A 20224-nucleotide genomic window follows, 5' to 3' on the forward strand; every position below is an offset into this window, starting at 1 on the left:
AGGGAGGACTACTTGGTACTTTAAAAGCTAAAGAAAATAACTATATTTGAGTACTCATATTTCTCTAGGAATTCTATGTGGCCTTTGTTCTCTATTAGATAAGCAATATTCATAATATTACTACTTTATTTTGTTTTCATTGATCCTATAAAATTGCTGAGTCTCAGGTTCATGTATAAGATGTTATTTATATTTAGGTTATGGTATAATAGATTTTACTATTGATTTCTATAAACTCTAAATGTATAATTTAAAATTAATAATGTACATGATAAAAAAAACTCCAGTATTTTAAGATAGTATTTTTTTCTAAGCTTGCAACAGAAATGAAGTATTGTGAATTTTCATTCTTAAAATGGAATTATATAAATACCTGCTTTAAATGTGTGATTTTTATGTAACATAATTCTCTTAAAATAGCATTTGAATGAACAGAATAAAGAGTATATATAAAATATCAGGGAAGGAATTAGAACAGGTAGGAATAAAATATAAACCTAAATTATAATGATTTTAATATATGAATGACTAAAATAATATCATTTTGTTGCAAGTATTTTATTTTTAATTAAAATTCAATATTTTCAGACAACATACTTATTCTGAAAAATCTTGTAAAATTCAGTATTTTTAGATAATGTACTTAATCTGAAAATCCATAAATAATTTAATTTCTCTCTGCACCCCATATTCAGTGCCAGCAGCATAATTTTAATACCGAATTTTCCTTGAAATTTTTAAAATCAAATATAAAATCATTCAGAGAAAAGTGCAGTGATTATGATTACCATGCTGGGTAAATATTTTTCCAGACTTCAAAGTACTTTAAATGAGGAGAGAATGTTTGAAAAGTGAATGGTGGGCACCTGGGTGGCTCAGTTGGTTAAGCGACTGCCTTCGGCTCAGGTCATGATCCTGGAGTCCAGGGATCGAGTCCCACATCGGGCTCCCTGCTCAGCAGGGAGTCTGCTTCTCTCTCTGACCCTCTTCCCTCTCGTGCTCTCTATCTCTCATTCTCTCTCTCTCAAATAAATAAATAAATAAATATTTAAAAAAATGAAAAGTGAATGGTTTCCATAGGTATTCGAATCTAAGTAAGATATAAAAACATATCTCCCACACCTAACACAGGTTGCAGCCTCCATAACCTGCAAGAAGGACGATCTCTTTCTGCTCCAACAACAACACACTAACCACCACTTGCAGCCAATGAGAAACTGTCACATCCTCAAATTCTTGTTCTTGTCCAATGGACTTTGGTTTAAAACAACCGTCCTCAATTTCTTCCTCAAACTTAATAAAAGCTGACTTTCTCTTTGTCTCCTCAGATTTGCCTATGGCTTGCCATAGTTTGCTTGTCCTGAATTAGAGTTCCTCTGTTATTCCCAAATACATTCATTTTGGTAATAAAGTGGCTATTTTTTTAGGTTGACATATTATCATTATGTTAAATACATGGAAAACTGATAAATACCCAGAAAAAATTAAAAATAATTTTGATTCATGTGCATGTATGTAAAATTTCCATTGACATTTTTTCTCAAGTTTTAATTTAAATTCCAGTTTAGTTAACATGCAGTGTAATATTAGTTTCAGTTTTAGAATTTAGTGATTCAACACTTACATAAAACACCGGATGTTCCTCACAACAAATGCCCACCTTAATCCCCATAACCTATTTTATCTATATCCCCATCCACCTCCCCTCTGGTAACCATTAGTTAGTTCTTTATAGTTAAGTGTCTGTTTCTTGGCTTTCCTCTCTTTTCCCCCTTATGTTCTTTTGTTTTATTTCTTAAATTCCATATATGAGTGAAATCATATGGTACACACACCCCCACACGCATCTCCTTTATCCGTTTAGCAGTCGATGGACATTTGGGCTCTTCCCATAATTTGGCTCTTGCAGATAATCCTGCTATAAACATTGGGGTGCACATATCCCTATGAATCAGTATTTTTTTATTCTTTGGGTACATACCTAGTAGTGCAATTGGTAGATCATGGGATAGTTCTATTTTTAACTTTTTGGGGAAACTTCATACTGTTTTCCAGAGTGGCTGCATCAGTTTGTATTCCCACCTATACTGCAAGGGGGTTCCCCTTTCTTCACATCCTCATCAACACCTGTTGTTTCTTGTGTTGTTGATTTTACCCATTGTGACAGGTGTGAGGTGATATCTCACCGTAATTTTGATTTGTATTTCCCTGATGATAAGCAATCTGGAACATCTTTTCATGTGTCTATTAGCCATCTGTGTGTCTTATTTGGAAAAAAATGTCTATTCATATCATCTGCCTATTTTTAAATTGGGTTATTTGGGTGTTGAGTTTTATAAGTTCTTTATGTATTTGAATATTAACCCTTTATCAGATATGGCATTTGCAAATATCTTTTCTCCCATTTCAAAGGTTGCCTTTTAGTTTTTTTTAATTTTATTTTATGTTAGTCATCATACATTACATCATTAGTTTTTGATGTAGTGTTCCACGATTCATTGTTTGCATATAACACCCAGTGCTCCATTCAATATGTGCCCTCCTTAATACCCATCACTGGGCTAACCCATCCCTCCACCCCCCTCCCTCTAAAACCCTCAGTTTGTTTCTCAGAGTCCATAGTCTCTCATGGTTCATTTCCCCCTCCAATTTCCCCCCAATTCTCTCTTCCTACTAGTCTCTCTTTTTTTTTTTTTAATATATAATGTATTATTTGTTTCAAAGGTACAGGTCTGTGATTCATCAGTCTTACACAATTCACAGCACTCACCATAGCACATACCCTCACCAATGTCCATCATCCAGCCACCCCAACCCTCCTAACCCGCACCACTCCAGCAACCCTCAGTTTGTTTCCTTAGATTAAGAATTCCTTGTATCAGAAAGATCATATGATACTTGTCTTTTTCTGATTGACTTATTTCGCTTAGTATAATACCCTCTGGTTCCATCCACGTCATTGCAAATGGCAAGATTTCGTGTTTTTTGATGGTTGCCTTTTAGTTTTACTGATTGTTTCCTTCACCATGCTGAAGCTTTTTAGTTTGATGAAGTCCCAATAGTTTACTTTTGGTTTTGTTTCCCTTGCCTCAGGAGACATATCTGGTAAGAAGCTGCTACGGCCAACATCAAAGAAGTTACTGCCTGTGTTCTCCCCTAGGATTTTTATGGTTTTAGGTTTTTCATCCATTTTGAATTAAGCTTTATGTATGGTATAAGAAAGTCATCCAGTTTCATTCTTCTGCATGTTGCTGTCCAGTTTTCTTAACACCATTTACTGAAGAGACTGTCTTTTTCCCATTGGATATTCTTGACTGCTTAGTTGAAGATTAATTGACCATATAGTTGCATGTTCATTTCTGGTTTTTCTGTTTTGTTCCATTAATATATGTCTATTTTTTGTGCCAGTACCATATAGTTTTGATTACTACAGCTTTGTAATATAATTCAAAATCTGGAATTGTGATACCTCCAGCTTTGCTTTTCTTTTTCAAGGCTGCTTTAGCTATTGGAATCTTTCCATACAAAGTTTAGGATTGTTTGCTAAAGCTCTGTGAAAAATGCTGTTGGTATTTTTATAGGGATTACATTAAATGTGTAGACTGCTTTGGATAGTATAGACATTTTAACAATATTTTTTCTTTCAATATGTGAGCATGGAATGCCTTTACATTTTTATGTCATCTTCAATGAAATCTTAGCAATTTAAAAGAAAAATATCAATCTTTCTCTTTTAGATTTTACGGTTTAGTGGGCATGGTAAGCAATTTCAATGTGATGAATATCATGATAGGACACTGCAATGTGCTTTGTAATTACATAGCTGGCGTATCTGTTCTAATCTAGAGACTCAGAGAAGTCATCCCTATCTTAAATGAGTTATGATAAATATTTAGTTAGGAAACAAAGCAGAGAAGGGGAGGAGTATTAAAGGGTAAGAGGAAAAAATGCAAACACCAAGTATGAAAGCTGAAACAGGCCCTCTGAAAATGAAGAAGATAGTACAAGGCAAAATAATACAATTGGTCTGTACAGAATGATAATGAAGTGGGTAAAGGTGGCAGAGATGCCTCTGGAAACAAGGATGAGATTATGGAAGATGTATAAATAAGGTGATAGAGTCGAAACAATTAGAACAATAATAAAAATGAAGATTATTTTTAAAAGAAAACTATGTCCTTTTAATAGAATAGGTTTAGATTAAATACATACACAATGTGCCCAATATAACACAAAAATTTGCATGGAACTAACCCAGGTTTGTAAGATTTCATGTTTCTGTTGCACCGTAACTTGTTGAAGATTTTTAAGCCAAGAGGTAACATGACCAGACTTTTAATGTAGAAAAATCACCTTCTTTAGAATTGAAAATTGTTTGGAGTAGAGCAATAGGGGAGGCAGACGTCAATTAGGAGATTACTAAAGTGGTCCAGATAAGACATGATGGAAGACAAAACCAGGGTGATAGCCAAAGAGATGGAGACATATAGATGAGTGGGGAAGAGATTTCAGAGAAGAAAAGATTGCAAATGATTATTTTAGCATTGGGATTAAAAGTAAAGAGGAATAAAATATGAATCCCAAGTTTGTTTTTTTGGCTACCATAAAAAAAAACACTATTTAAATAGTCAAATAATTCAAAGATGGAATGGGACATCAAAGAAATAGGTGGAGCCAGGATGTAATGGGAATTGTGAAGTATATGATGGAAGACAACAAAGCAGGGATAGGCTAGTTAAGAATCAAGTTTCAGAATAGTGTTAGATTTGAAAAAATGTTAAGATTTTTTCCAATTCCTAAATTTCTGTGAATACATGATCTATTTGTCTATTTTAAGGACTTGGCAGACAGCCTTCTACATTAAGAAGTCTACTTTTAAGATCGTTATGTATCAGAAAAAGAAAGATAATTTATAAAAAAAAATATTTATATGGCCAGTGGAAAAGCCCTGTGTTTTTAATATCACTTGGGATTTTAAATAAGCCTATAGATATGTCGACTTCCAAAAAAATGAGACCACCATGTTTGAAAGTGTACGTTCCCAAAGCCATATAGAGAAGAATATTTGAAATTAAAATTAAAATTCTCTCTCTCTGTTTGGTTTCTCTGAAGACAGAGCCTCTGAATCTATAAATATCATACTGAAGGGAGGTAAAATCAGTTTACAATTATGGTATATATTCTAAACTTATCATCAAAAGTTCAAAATGTCTCACATCATCTCTTTGAGTTGAATGATGTTAAATGTAATCAGGAGTATATCTACCCAAGTTCTAGATTTACGGATCTTTTTTTCTTGTTTATGTACTAGAGGTTTAAATCTTCGAGCCATTCAAAACTTTGTTTCAAAAGATATATTCATTTTTATCTTACTTTTAAATTTAGCCCCTTATGACGTGTAAATATATTTAAAATTTTTGAGAATGATAAAACTGAAATTCTTAGTATTCTTACACTGAAAATTAAGATAATCATTGTAATCATTGTTTCAGTGATGTTATGTGGAGATGAATTGCTATGTGCCAAAATTAATTTTTTTCTGTAATAACAATGCATGTATTTATAGAACTTTTCTTTTCTGCCTCTCTGAAGCTTCACACTGACCAAGATAAAGGAGATGGAAATTTAAAATACATATTAACAGGAGATGGAGCTGGCAGTCTATTCGTTATAGATGAAAATACAGGAGATATTCATGCTGCAAAGAAATTAGACAGAGAAGAAAAATCCCTATACATTCTTCGTGCCAAGGCTATAGACAGAAAGACCGGGCGGCAGGTGGAACCTGAGTCTGAATTTATTATTAAAATCCATGATATCAATGACAATGAACCAAAATTCACAAAAGACTTATACACTGCCAGTGTTCCTGAAATGTCTGGAGTCGGTAGGTATATGCTAATCCATGTAAATTTAACATCTTTGTTTGTTTGCTAAGGTGATTATTATGGACATACATTTACCATATGTAGCCCCTTTCAAGATAAGAATTATATATAACTGAGGTACTCAATAAATATGTTGATTGAAAAAAAGGAATTATATATAACTGAAAACTACTCTTTAGTTTTAACTGTCACTTCTAATTATTTTCAATTTTATATATTTTAATGATTCCTGCTATGTTGTAACTTATACCTAAAATGGTATCTAAAAATATGATCTAAAAATATGATGACAGAGAACAGTTATTCCATTGCATTTCAACCAACATTTTCACCTCTACTCAACTGCTATTCAAATGGCAGTCAAGCTGAATGTATTTTTGCCTGAAATAGAAAAGGGATATCAAACAGTGTCAGCAGTTTAGGACAGTTTTGGACAGTTTTGCTTGCATTATTTTGCATAACAACTAATGCTTGCATACGACAAATTTCTTTTGATCATCTCATTTGATCATTGAAACAACTTTATGTGGAAGGTATGGGAAATAGAACTTTAAATCCCCATTCTGTTAATTAGGAACCTAGGATTCTGAAATATGAAGCAAATGAATTAAGATAAAAAAAAACCTAGTAGCATAATAACAATATTCCAAGTATTTTAATGTTATTTTAGCTGTGTTCCACTACCAAATAATAGTTTATTATGCAAACTGAAAATAATTGTTTCATTTTAAAGGCTGCTTACAATTTTAAATACCATCTGTTATTATGCAATTTTACCTGCATGTGTCAGTTTAGATTTGTTAATGAGATAAGAGCTGATTATTATTAAGCCATAACATATTAAAAAAGAAGTGATATAAACTTACTAAAATAACCAAAATATGCAACCGATTTTCAAAATTTGATACTATTTAGTTGAATATTATTTCAAAATCAGTTTTCAGTGATTAACTTTGAAATTATTACAATTAATACATGTTTCAGTCTAAAATGGTTTCCTTATGAGGAAAAACAAACATATCCACCTTTACTGACTGAATGATACAAAATGTTTCTTAACTATGTGTGTCATCTACCCAGAAAAAACAGGTGTTTGTAAAGAAGTTATTTCCTCTCACCTCAATTGAAATCTCATCCATCTGAGAAAAGTGCAGTTCAACTGCCTTTTCAGGTATTCATTCCAATTATATGAAAGGGAGTTATCAAATCAGACAGGAGTCCTATGAAATCAGAAAGCCTAGGATGAAATATGAGTGGTTGTGGTTTCTTTAACATTTTAAAATTTCATGGGCGCCTGGGTGGCTCAGTCGGTTAAGCGACTGCCTTCGGCTCGGGTCATGATCCTGGAGTCCCGGGATCGAGTCCCACATTGGGCTCCTTGCTCAGCAGGGAGTCTGCCTCTCCCTCTGACCTCCTTCCCTCTCATGCTGTTTCTCTCTCTCTCTCTCTCAAATAAATAAATAAAATCTTAAAAAAAAAAAAAAAAAAAACATTTTAAAATTTCTGCTAGCTCGGTATAGTTCCGTGGAAAGTAATGGATTGGTTTATATAGGTCGACCAGTGAGCTAAGGTAGATATATATCATGATCTCCTTATGGGCTTATATTTGAGATGAAGGTACATCTAAAATTATACTCTCCATTTCAACTTCCTATTTTTTTTAAAGATTTTATTTATTTATTTGAGAGAGAGAGAATGAGAGATAGAGAGCACGAGAGGGAAGAGAGTCAGAGGGAGAAGCACACCCCCTGCTGAGCAGGGAGCCCGATGTGGGACTCGATCCCGGGACTCCAGGATCATGACCTGAGCCGAAGGCAGTCGCTTAACCAACTGAGCCACCCAGGCATCCTCAACTTCCTGTTGATGAGCATTCTAAACTAGTTTGGTTTTCTGGTTAACACACTTTAACCTTTATAAAACATTATTGTTTATTCTGCATGTATGTTAATTTCACAGATATTTTTTAAAAGATTTTATTTACTTATTTATTAGAGAGAGGAAGAGAGAGAGTGTGAACAGTGGGAGGAGCAGAGAGGAAGAGGAAAAGAATCCCAAGCCGACTCTGCACTGAGGGGTTGGGCTTGATCTCATGACCCTGAGATGATCACCTGAGCCAAAACCAAGAGCTTAACTGACTGAGCCACCCAGGCACCCCTATTTTGTCAGATATTTTGACACTTAATAGTACAAAAACTTTCATTTATCTTTCTGGAAATAGATTTGATATACCTACAGGAATAACAAGTATAATTTGGGAGACAGGTATTTGAATATGACACATTTTAATAACTGATTTATATTTGAATAACTTTTAAATTTTTCAAATTACCTCTTTTTAAAAATCAGAATATTTACTTATCAGACTATTAATATTGAAACTCAAATAACCTGTTTTTTCCCCATACTATCTTGTGCTGTTTAACATCTACATAATTCAAATATATTCTATATCATTGTTTTATTAATATTTATCAAGTATGTAATAAGATCAGCACTAAAAGAAGCACCTGAATATTTTATTAAAAATAAAAGACTTCACTTGTTCAATATCCATTATAAAATACAGAATATAAGTTTATACATGGAAGAAGGCTTGCAGATTATCTTGTCCAAAAAGCCCTTCCTGTAAGGCAATCTATATTTCATTTATATAAACTTTAAATTGTGGGCAGTACAATTTCTAGTTATTGCAGGCCTTAAAAAATGAGAATTTAGGTTATTGTCAATTGCATTGCCTCTGTGCCTACAATTCCAACAAAACTGAAAAAAGAAGAAACATATAGCAGGTAGTTGTATTGCTGTGGTTGCAGCTTTTCATATTAATAAAAGAAGATTTAAAAACTACCAATAATACTTGGGGCACCTGGGGGACCTAGGCAGTTAAGCGTTGACTCTTGGTTTGGTTCAGGTCATGATCTCAGGGTCCTGGGTTGGAGTCCTGTGATGGGCTCTGCACTCAGCTAGGAGTCTATTCAAGATTTTCTCTTTCTCTCTCAACTAAATAAATAAATAAAACCTTAATAATAAATAAAAACTACAGGTAAATCTTGATCCTATTTATGGACGATAATTATTATTACTACTAAGAATGACATCACTGAATTAATTGCTTCCTATTTGACCCACAGATAGACTTTGTATGTGTGACTATTTTTTAGTAGAAATATACATATTATATGCCAACACACACACACACACACACACACACACACACACACACACACACACACAGAAGACACCACATTACACTTCTTCTAATAAATAAGTAAAAATAAGCCCAAAAAAGTTAAACTGACTTGCCACAAAACACATTATTTATTACTTTACTAGTTATAAGAAGAAAAAAAAGGTTAATAAAAGCAGGGAATACTGGATAATTTTAATGCCTTAGTATTTTCCCCTACTGCAAAATAGTTGTGCTTATTATGGAAAACTTCTAATTTTATTAGATTCTTAGTAACTCCTCAAAAGCAGCATTTTTCTTTTTTTATTTAAATTCAATTAGCCAACATATAATACATCATTAGTTTTTGATGTAGTGTTCATTGATTCGTTAGTTGCGTATAACACCCAGTGCTCATCACATCACATGTCCTCCTTAATACCCATCACCCTGTTAGTTACCCCATAGTATTTTTTTTTAAGATTTTATTTATTTATTTGACAGAGAGAGACACAGCGAGAGAGGGAACACAAGCAGGGGGGAAGTGGGAGAGGGAGAAGCAGGCTTTCCGCCAAGCGGGGAGCCCAATGTGGGGCTCGATCCCAGGACTCTGGGACCATGACCTGAGCCGAAGGCAAATGCTTTAATGACTGAGCCACCCAGGCGCCCCAGTATTTTTCTTATTTTATTCTTTTAATTCAAATGTGCTTCTCAATAAAATTAAATCCAAATAACAGGAAAGGGGGGTGACTGCATTTTACATTAAGATTTTAGATCTATTAATGTATAAAATATCTAAATAAAAAGTCTATGCATTTTATATTTTGAAATTATATTTTTTTTGTTGTATGTAACTCTAAAAGAAAATTAATATTAACTCAGTATAACTTTATAGATGTGATTGTCTGTTTTTACCCACGTAGATCATCAATTACAGAAAAACTAAAGGGTGATACTTGGGAACTTTTTCAAGCTATGTGTAACCTACACACTAAGAGTTAAAGCCCGTACATAAACAAATAATAAAGAATGCTTCTGTAAATTAAGTAATGCACAATGATTTAATTCTGATATTATTTTCATTATATTAGTGATTTTCATTTAAACCAGAGCTTAAAAAAAAAAAAAAAACCTGTTAAGTTTGGAGGTAAAGTCTCATGAAATAAAATGAAATTTCTTTATTATTATCCTACCCTTCTCCCCAATAATATCCTCCAATGTTCTCCCTCACACTGTGCCTTTTTCCCTGTTTATTTTTGTCTTAATTGTCTCTTCTTTTTCTGTCTCAGTCACTCCTCTCCCTGTTTTATTGCTCTGCCCATGCTTCTTTCTGTCAAAACCATATGCCCTATTCCATTGTGTTTCCAGAATCACATGCTTCTCTCCTTTTCAAAAGTTAAAATCAAATGATTCCAATTGTTGAAATCTGAAATGCATTAGCATCTTCTCATCAGAACACATAATCTGGATAATATATAAGGATATATAATGAAGGAAAATGGGATACACTGATTTAAATAATTATGGCAGATCCCAACTTTTTATATCTTTTTACTTTTTGTGTTCATTAAACTTTGATTAGAGATTATCTATCATTTTTCTATATTTGCATGCATTCATCTTCATCTAAGCAAAATCCTTTACTGAGAAAGTAAACCCCGCAAATTTACGGGGTTTACTTTCTCATGGACTGGGTATTTCCCCAAACCGGTCTCTCAAAAACTTATCCAGTGGGGCGCCTGGGTGGCTCAGTTGGTTAAGCAACCGCCTCTGGCTCAGGTCATGATCCCGGAGTCCCAGGATCGAGTCCCGCATCAGGGGGGGGTCCCTGCTCAGCAGGGAGTCTGCTTCTCCCTCTGACCCTCTTCCCTCTCGTGCTCTCTATCTCTCTCATTCTCTCTCTCAAATAAATAAATAAAAAATCTTAAAAAAAAAAATCTTATCCAGTGCCCCTCCCACATCATCTCCTCAACAAGAAATCCCTCTGTAGTTTTCACAGATCACACACAGAACTCACTAATGAATCCTTTAAGACTTAATCCAAGCCCTTCTTAGGGTTCACTGCCTGTGGATTCAATAATGTGTCTAATCATAGCCACAGTTCCAGACAAGCCATTTAATGAAGTAGTTAGAACGGTGCTCCTTTCCTCAAACTAGCTTGGTTGAATCCCATCTCTATCACCTACTAGATGTGTGGCCATGAGCAACCTCTCTATGTCTCAAGGCCTTCATCTCATGCTTCTCAAGAGAATAAAGTACTCATGTAAATTAAGGGCTGAGTATTCTGCCTAGTCTACCTTAACCATTCTGTAAATGTTCATTCTCCTTATGACTTTCTGCTAGAAACTCTGTTGCACTTCAAAGATAAACTGTTGAATAAAACCAGACATGGCCTCTGCCTTTGGAGAATTTACATCACACAGGACAAAGCCTACAAATAACAAATATAATAAACTTGTCGTTCAGGCTTCACTATAGTTAATTTTTTAATCTTTGTTTGATAGAAAAGTAAAATACTTTAAATTATTTGAGAACAAATGAAAATTATAAATATTTCAGAAAATTCAGAGGGGTATAAAAATCACAATTTTTTAATCCATCTTTATAAGCACACAGTTATAACATCAGTACAAAAAACACAGAAACTACTTTCTAATTTTATTATTAAACATTAACTGTGCAATAAGTGTATGAAAAAAATACAACCTATGAAATAAATACAACTACCCATTCCTTAAAGTCCATCACACTAGGTACTTCTTTTTCATTCTACCATTATAAATATCATAATAATATGCTGTCAGTGGTCATCAGTGTTTAACAGCATTCCTAATCATTACCCTGACTCTAAAAGAAGGGATAGTACTAGTACTATCTGAGTGTGTATAACATTTTAGTCACTTTACAAGATTTTTATTCTTTAGATTAAATTATTTGTCTTTTTGAGGTGAAGTATTTTGGATATATTCTAAGATCACATACCCACAATAAAAAGCAAACAATAGAAAACAGATTGAACAACAAAGTATATTATTAAAAGTGTCAAAAGGTATAGAGGAGTATTTTTACCTGTTTTCATTATGAAATGATATCCACAGTAAAAGAAAAATGAAAGCGGTAGCAAAATACATGTCATGAAATTGATGAATTAACTACTTTCATTTAGCATATTGATTACACTGAATAACTCATATGTCAAAGAATCCTCAACTATGAAAACAGTTCTTATTCTAACTAATGTATGTTCACATAGGTTTATATAAAAAAATTCAATATAAATCAGAAAACCACTTTAGTTTAACTTCTAAACATTACTGTGGGGAGGTGGAGATCACTTTATTATTTTTGCTTTGGCAAGGATGTGAGTGGGTGTTTTTTAAATGACAAAGGAGAACACCTAGGATCCGTCACAGTGTGTCCTCACACAGGATGTACCAAGTATCAGTTCTAGGCCTGAAGAGAAAGAGCTCAAGTTCTCTTATGTTAATGAATTTTGAAAAAAACATAAAAAAGACTACTGCTAAATTCATGTGTTAGTATTCAGATACACTGATGGAAAATGAGCTGTTAATTTACTCTTGATGTACAATTAATTAATTTTTAGGATTTGCATAAGCATATACATGCAAATTTTGAGAAACATTCACTACAAGTCAACGAGACAAATTCTGAGTGTGTAACATATGGGATATTAAAGTAGGTGACAGGGCCAAGATGGAACTTGCCCTGTCCTAAGGAATTTTAAAATCTATGTAAGAATCAGTCAAACTTTGGAAAATTATATGTAGTATACTAGAAAATGTCATACAAACTCATTTTGCCCAAGGGATACATAGAAGGTTTTAGTTAATAGAAGTTTTATAACCATGCTTTCAATCTTTATAATGATTAGTGAAATATCAGAAAAGCCCATTAATACACTACATTATGTTAAGCTCCTGAAACTAGCCCCTTTAAAATTCTTTTATCATCTAAAGATAATTTGTGATAAAATTAAAAGAAAATGGTTTAAGTTTTATAAAATAAAATTAAACAGAGTGGTGTTAAATTACAGTACTGCCTGTAATAGAACTATATACGTTCTTAACTTTTGGGGGAAATATCTATGATTTCATTTTGTGCAGCAAATAATAGGTAGCATATCAATAAATATAATCATATATGACTTTGATAACTACATTTTAAAGGGAGACACAGATGTTTAATAATCATTTATATCTCAAACACACACAAAATGACAGGTCAATTTTAGGTCATTTTGTTTTTTATAAAAATAGGACCCCTCTTTTTTTTTTTTCTATTTACAATATACAGTTAATTTACCAGAGTAAAAAGCAGCCTGGGTCTTACCAACGCTGGTTTTATCTTTGAATACACATTTCCAGTTAGCAATAAGTGCATTAATTGAAAATTGTATGTGCATTGTATTCAGTGAAAAATTGTTCCTTTCAATATTTTTGATCAAAAAAATGCAGTGCATTTGTCTCATTATGTTCATTTTTACGATAAAATAGGTTGCTGATTTTTTTACAGATAGCTCCAACCATAAAATTAAGGGATATTTAAATTTAAAGAAAGGAATGAAAAAGACAAGTGTGTGTGTGTGTGTGTGTGTGTGTGTGTGTGTGTGTTTGAGGCAACATCATTTAAACAAATTTCTTTAAACATATACCATTGTCTAACACACCACACGACTTGCAGTAATTTTTCAGAAAGACAGTTTTCGAAGTTAGAAGTATTTAAGTGTCTGTGTTTGGGTGGGGATTCATCTAGGGACATCTGTTATACAAGTGACCGCAACAGATGCAGATGATGCCAACTATGGAAACAGTGCCAAAGTGGTCTACAGCATATTGCAAGGACAGCCATATTTTTCAGTGGACCCAGAATCAGGTAATAACATTTAAGACTTGGTCTCTTTCTCATGTTGTAATACATCTGGACGCACAACTATAGAATTTTCTGTAGTTTAAAAGCTATTGATTCAGTATCATGCTTTCACTTATTCCCTACAGGTATTCCATGGAAATAAAAGCAAATTTCATATTATTTAAATAGATTATTTGAACTGTTAGCTTTTGAGACTATTCTTTATTATTTTATTATAAATTCATGACACCAAATACAAAATTTCAGAGATTTAGCACTTTATGTGTCATAGGAAATACTCAAAACCTAAAGAATGTGACAATCATCAAAATCAAGCAAGCTTATTAATCTGAAGATTTCTGAATGAAGCTAATTTTTTTAATCAAAGAGATAATTAAATTGATTTAGCAAAACTCATTCCCTGTACAATAGCCTGTGGAAGAATGCTGGGAATGACCAGCAATCCCTGTACCGAGGGATGAAAGATGACTCCAAACTTTGTCGTGGAAGAGAGGAGAAGGCAAGGGGGTCAACGCTCCGAGACGAAGACCCTTTGCTCTTCTTTGCTCCCGCTTTTATGAGTCCTTCAGGATAATCACAAATCTTTATCACTGCTTCTCAAGCATGTGATGTGTGACAAGGGGTCTTACTGAAACTGGGAGGATTTATGGGAAAGATATGCTAATCTGCGTGTTTTGCTAAACATAGCCTAGGGGACAATTCACACATCTCTGAGATCACAGGGCGGCTGTTTGGGCTAAGAGAGCTTCGGGGAAGGTAACTCCCCCCAGCATTCCAACGACAGAGGGGCCAAGCGGGCCTCAGAATTCCAAAGGTCTATGCCCTTCTCCGAAACCCTCCCTGCCCTCAGGGGCCTCCGTGTTACATTTTAGCAAGGGAGGTATTATGGCTAATCTCATGCTCTACTGAACCCCAACAGAAGAACTCTTTCTGTTCTGTCCATTACAATTTAATGTTTATGGATTTCATACATTTAGGTACACCAACTTTTTATCTGTTTGTTATGATGAACTTCTGTAAAATAGATCTTGCATAGGTTAATCTTAAAACTCAGTGATTACATTGTAAAATATTTGTCTATTTTTTCTAAAAGGCATAATAAAAACTGCACTACCAGACATGAGCAGAGAAAATAGAGAGCAGTACCAAGTGGTTATACAAGCCAAAGACATGGGCGGCCAGATGGGAGGCCTTTCTGGAACCACCACAGTAAACATCACTCTGACAGATGTCAACAACAATCCTCCTCGATTTCCCCAGAGTAAGGAAGGTTTTATTTATCTCATGTCCGAAGCCTTCTCCTACACCACTACAAACAGAGGCTAATATTTGTACTAGTATTTTCACGATTAGTTTATGAAGAAAGGCAAATCCACAACCTGTCCCTCTGACAAAATATCACAATTTCCACAAATTGATTTCCCAATATTCACTATGATCATCTCACTCTTTTTCTTATCTCTTTCATGGTTCACAGTGTGGACTCTCAATTCTGACTGCCTTTGTAACATGGTTACAAATCCACGTCTGTCACCTCTCTGACCTCAGTTATCTTGTCCGTATATAAGAATAATACTCCCGTATTTATTTTTTGTTATGTTCAATTGATCCTAAAACACACACTACATGTTTTAAAGTCTCTGAAATAGATACTGTATCAAAATCAGTGCAAGGTGGGTTTAATTGGCAGCATTTGTTCTTCCTAATGGCCCATAGAGTTATGGTATATCTTAGTTCTGATAGCATCTGAGACGTGTTAAAGTTTGCTAATACCTGTTACCTACTTACAAAGATTAAATTAGTCAATACGTTTTTAGTCATCACCATTTTAGGCATGTATGTTAAACCATGGATGCTTTGCATGCCATGAGTTCCTATAAAAACAGATTCTAATCCTTTGCTGCAGATGTTTCCTTTCTGCAATGAATAAAAATATAAAGGGCCCTATTTTGAAATATTCAATTAAGGGGTCTCAAATTTAAATTTATGATATTGAATCCAATACATTAGAGCATTTTCCAAACTAGTCAAATTTAAAATATTTGATGATTCAACTTTGGATGTTTGACATACACATCTGATAAATGTTTTAAAAAGTTTGCTGAGAATATAAATAATAAGTTTAATTAACATAAATCTAAACTTTGCACTCAGTTTCCTTAAATATAAACTGAAAGAGTATGACTTGAATTCTCAAATGGTTTGCCACTCTATAATTCCAGGATCTATTATAATCTTAGCCAAAGGTTTAGAACTATAATAGCAGTAATAATAAAAATATTTAAGAACTAGCCATGGAGTAAACATATTAAAGACATAATTTCATGTAATTCTCATAAAAAAAAACTACGAGTTAATTCCTGTCACCATCACCCTATTCTTATAGACATAGAAATCAAGGGTTAGAGAATTTAACTTGCCCAGTGATGAGCATTCCAATCCAGGCAGTTGGATTTAGAAGTCCTTCTTAATCACCAAGCAAATTGGGAAGAGTATAGACTTTGAAGTCAGAAAAACTTAGTTATTCACCCTGCATTTCTCAATTTCATAGGATGATTTCCTTGAGCCCTATCCCTGAAGATCATGTATCTACTACCTTGGTCTTATGAGGACTAGTGTTAGAATTAAATAAATTAATATTGAGAGCCTTTGGCCTTATACAGAGTTCAGCACATATTAAGTGTTTAAAAACATTTTTAACTTTCATTAACTCTTTTTGTAACTTTTTCCTATTGTCTCTTGAATAATAGTCACAAATTAAAATCCTTTCAAGGACAGCAAAGAACAATATAATGATTGGCTGAAAACTGCAGGAAATAGAAACATTCATATCCCACTTAAAGGCATTAATTCAGAAGCAAAAAAGGAAGAAAGGAAGGAAGGAAGGAAGGAAGGAAGGAAGGAAGGAAGGAAGGAAGGAAGAAAGGAAGAAAGGAAAGTTTCTGTGTATGGATTTAGTTTTCTATCCTTGACTTAGGATATAAGAATAAGTCCGTGTTTTTGAAATAATTTAAAATATGTAAAAATATATAATGACAATATTAAAAGCTCTAGATACATAGTTAATAATCGGTTTTCTTGCCCTCTTGAGCAAAAGTTCTGGATTCTAATATCATGTCTACCACCTAGTGTCTAAATAACCTTGGAAACTCACTCACTTAATCTTCCTGGAACTTAGTATTTCTCATTTACAAAATGAGAGTGTTCTGCCTTTATAAATTATTTTTCCAACTTAATAAACCTATTTTTTGACAGTTTATAATTACAATTCAATATGAAAAAAAACTCTCCCAATTTAAAATTAATTTATTGAAGTAAAAAAGGCAGAGGAAATGAAAGATTTTTGTTACCTAAAGATGAAATATCAAAACATCTCTGATTTAATTTTCAGGTACGTATCAATTTAATTCTCCTGAGTCTGTACCTCTTGGAACCCATCTTGGAAGGATAAAAGCCAATGACCCTGATGTGGGGGAAAATGCTGAGATGGAATACAGCATTGCTGAAGGAGATGGAGCAGACATGTTTGATGTCATCACTGACAAGGATACACAGGAAGGGATTATAACTGTCAAACAGGTTTCTTTACGCTGTCTTCATTTTTTCATTGAGCGCTTATAGTTTATTTTTGCTTTTCAGTTAAGGGAAGAAAAGCCTAGGATTTATTTTTCCACACTGTCCAGCTTTCATAGAAGTCGGTATGGTTGTGGTTTCATCTCAAATAAGTGAACCATCTTCATCACTGACACTTAAAAAGTGATGCAAAACCTTAACTACTTGTGCTTAGAGTAGAAAATCAAACTAGGATTAGATAGCCTCAGAAGTACTTGTTTTACATTTTCTGTGGTCCCCAAAAGTCATACAGCCATAACTTTGTTTCATGCACTTTTTAAAATATTTAAATTAGCCTCTTCAAGCAGATGAAACCTGAAGATTCTGCATGTTTTAGGTTGGATGCAGTGTGGGAAAACATTATGAAACTTTACATACTATAATCCAGCTAAATGTGGATTATGTTCTATTTTCCTGGTCTTTCTGTTTTCATTTACATCTTGCTTTCCACAGTGTTCAGATTAATGAAATATGTTTTGTTTTACTTTTTAAAATAACAGTTTTAGAAATTTTGGACCAAAGGAAGCAACTTATATGAATAGTTTGCTGAATCTCTACTTGATTCTATATTTTCTCTGATTTTAACTTTGTATAACTTTAATAGTAATAATAATAATAAATAATCTATATGTCCATTAGATAATACATTTGCCTGTGGCCATCAAAATGTGAAATGCATTATCAAGTAGGACTTGATCTTAATGTGCATACCATTATATTCAGTTACCCTGTATGAATAAGCATAAGACAAAACAAAAAATTACTAATTTATTTGATATTCCTATAAAGCAATAATTGGGAAAGTTTTTTAACCACAATTACTGGTACCATTAACAGAGCTGGTTATTAAACTTTAATATTGTCTTCCATTGTCATGTCTGCTATATTATACTAATTTTTCTTATTTAACTTCAGAATTTAGATTTTGAAAACCAAATGCTGTACACTTTAAGAGTGGATGCAAGTAACACTCACCCTGATCCACGATTCCTACACCTGGGACCTTTCAAAGACACAGCCGTGGTCAAAATATCTGTGCAAGATATAGATGAGCCTCCTGTGTTCAGTAAACTTTTTTACTTGATAGAAGTAGATGAAGATGTAAAGGAGGGCAGCATCATTGGACAGGTTACAGCATATGACCCAGATGCCATGAACAATTTAATAAAGTAAGTATTTTGTGAAACTTTAAGTTTGCAGAAAAATAATCATCTTCTCACTATTTATAAGCGTGTGTGAAAAGAATTACATTGTACTATGTATGATCAAGTACAGTAACAAGACTAAACACTTCCATAGCACAAACTCCTAGCTGGACTGCCTTCTAAGTGATCTCAATGTATTATTGCATTTAACTCATCACTTTATAAGGTAGATCCTATTATTATACCTGCCTGCAGATAAGATTAGTTACTAAGAATTTAAATAACCTGCCAAACAGGTTATTAGTGAGTGGCAGAGCTGGGTTTGAGAATCGGGCCATCTGGCTCCAGAGTCCGTGATTTTAATCCTTTAGCTGTTGTGATTCCCATCTCATTGTCTCTCTTGGAGAAATCACAGTTCAAATAATAAGTAATCTAAACAGATAAATTAGAAAAAAATTATTCTAGAAATACTATTAAGAAGTAATTTGAAAATGTTGAAACATCTTTTTTGTTTGTTTTTACACTGTTTGTTCAAATTTTTATTTAAATTCCAGGCAGTTAACATACAGTTAATACTGGTTTCTCCTTTAAAAATAATCACTCGGCATACCATCTATTAAAATTTTGGGAAAAAAACAGGATGTAGATTATATTCTAATAATAACAGAGAATTAGTAAAGAAAGTAATGATATTTGAGTATGGCAAACATTAAAATTAATATGGTATTGTGAAGTATAGTGTTAATACTTTCCCAAAGTTTGAATATTGCATTAACGTTTTCAAAGCTTTCAAATATGCTGGAATCTTAAGTGATTACTACATGTGGTTCTTAGGGGGAATGCAAATATAGTTATGAATGGATAGGATGGGTGGGTGAGGATGGGTAGCTATGTCCAACTGTGGCATTAAATTCATGACACGAGACTGTCAAACATTTTGCCTATCCCTTCTTCTGTAAGATAATTGTTACCATTTATTGAGCACTTGCTATAAGCTAGAGAATCTAAAGAGATTTATATTTATTAGTTCAGTTAAGCGTCACCACAACTTTATTAGGCAGTACAATTGTTATCACCCAAATTTTATAAAAGAATAAATTGAGATGCAAAGGGTTAAAGGACACAGTACAAATAATTAACAGACTGATGATTCAAACTATCGTTGATCTGAATGCATAGCCAAATCTTTGGCAGACCTAGTCTGCTTTCTTAATGACCTGTTTACTAATTAGAGATAATTAATATAATGTTCCTCATTTGTAGACTAATTGGACTGACTTGAGTTATACAAGGCAGATCCCTCAGGGACAAAATTATGCAAAGGGCAAAACATGGTTTTTGTCCCTCAGAATTTGGTCTAGTTTCCTTTCATTTTTCCCATTGCCCACAATAGGGAATTTCATAAGCTCCAACTATAGACATGTTGGCTTAGAAAATTACAGCCTTTTAATTCTTTTTTAACAAATGTATTGATGTATTACCAACCAACAATAAATTTCACTTTAATTTGTATGATTTGATAAACT

General features: G+C 33.3%; 1 protein-coding gene across 2 annotated transcripts in view; it reads left to right on the plus strand.

Moving 5' to 3' along the window:
• Window positions 1–20224, plus strand: part of CDH9 (cadherin 9) — a 138299-nt gene that overhangs the window by 96801 nt on the left and 21274 nt on the right. The window contains exons 3-7 of one of the 2 annotated variants that reach the window (XM_027605879.1): window positions 5593–5887; window positions 13825–13944; window positions 15035–15202; window positions 17333–17520; window positions 18469–18722. In XM_027605879.1, coding sequence (XP_027461680.1) covers window positions 5593–5887; window positions 13825–13944; window positions 15035–15202; window positions 17333–17520; window positions 18469–18722 — 1025 coding nt within the window. Of the gene's footprint in view, window positions 1–5592; window positions 5888–13824; window positions 13945–15034; window positions 15203–17332; window positions 17521–18468; window positions 18723–20224 lie in introns of those variants that run through there. The other variant, XM_027605880.1, reaches the window with a different exon arrangement.

Source organism: Zalophus californianus, chromosome 5, assembly GCF_009762305.2.
Source record: "Zalophus californianus isolate mZalCal1 chromosome 5, mZalCal1.pri.v2, whole genome shotgun sequence".
Taxonomy (NCBI): Eukaryota; Metazoa; Chordata; class Mammalia; order Carnivora; family Otariidae; genus Zalophus; species Zalophus californianus.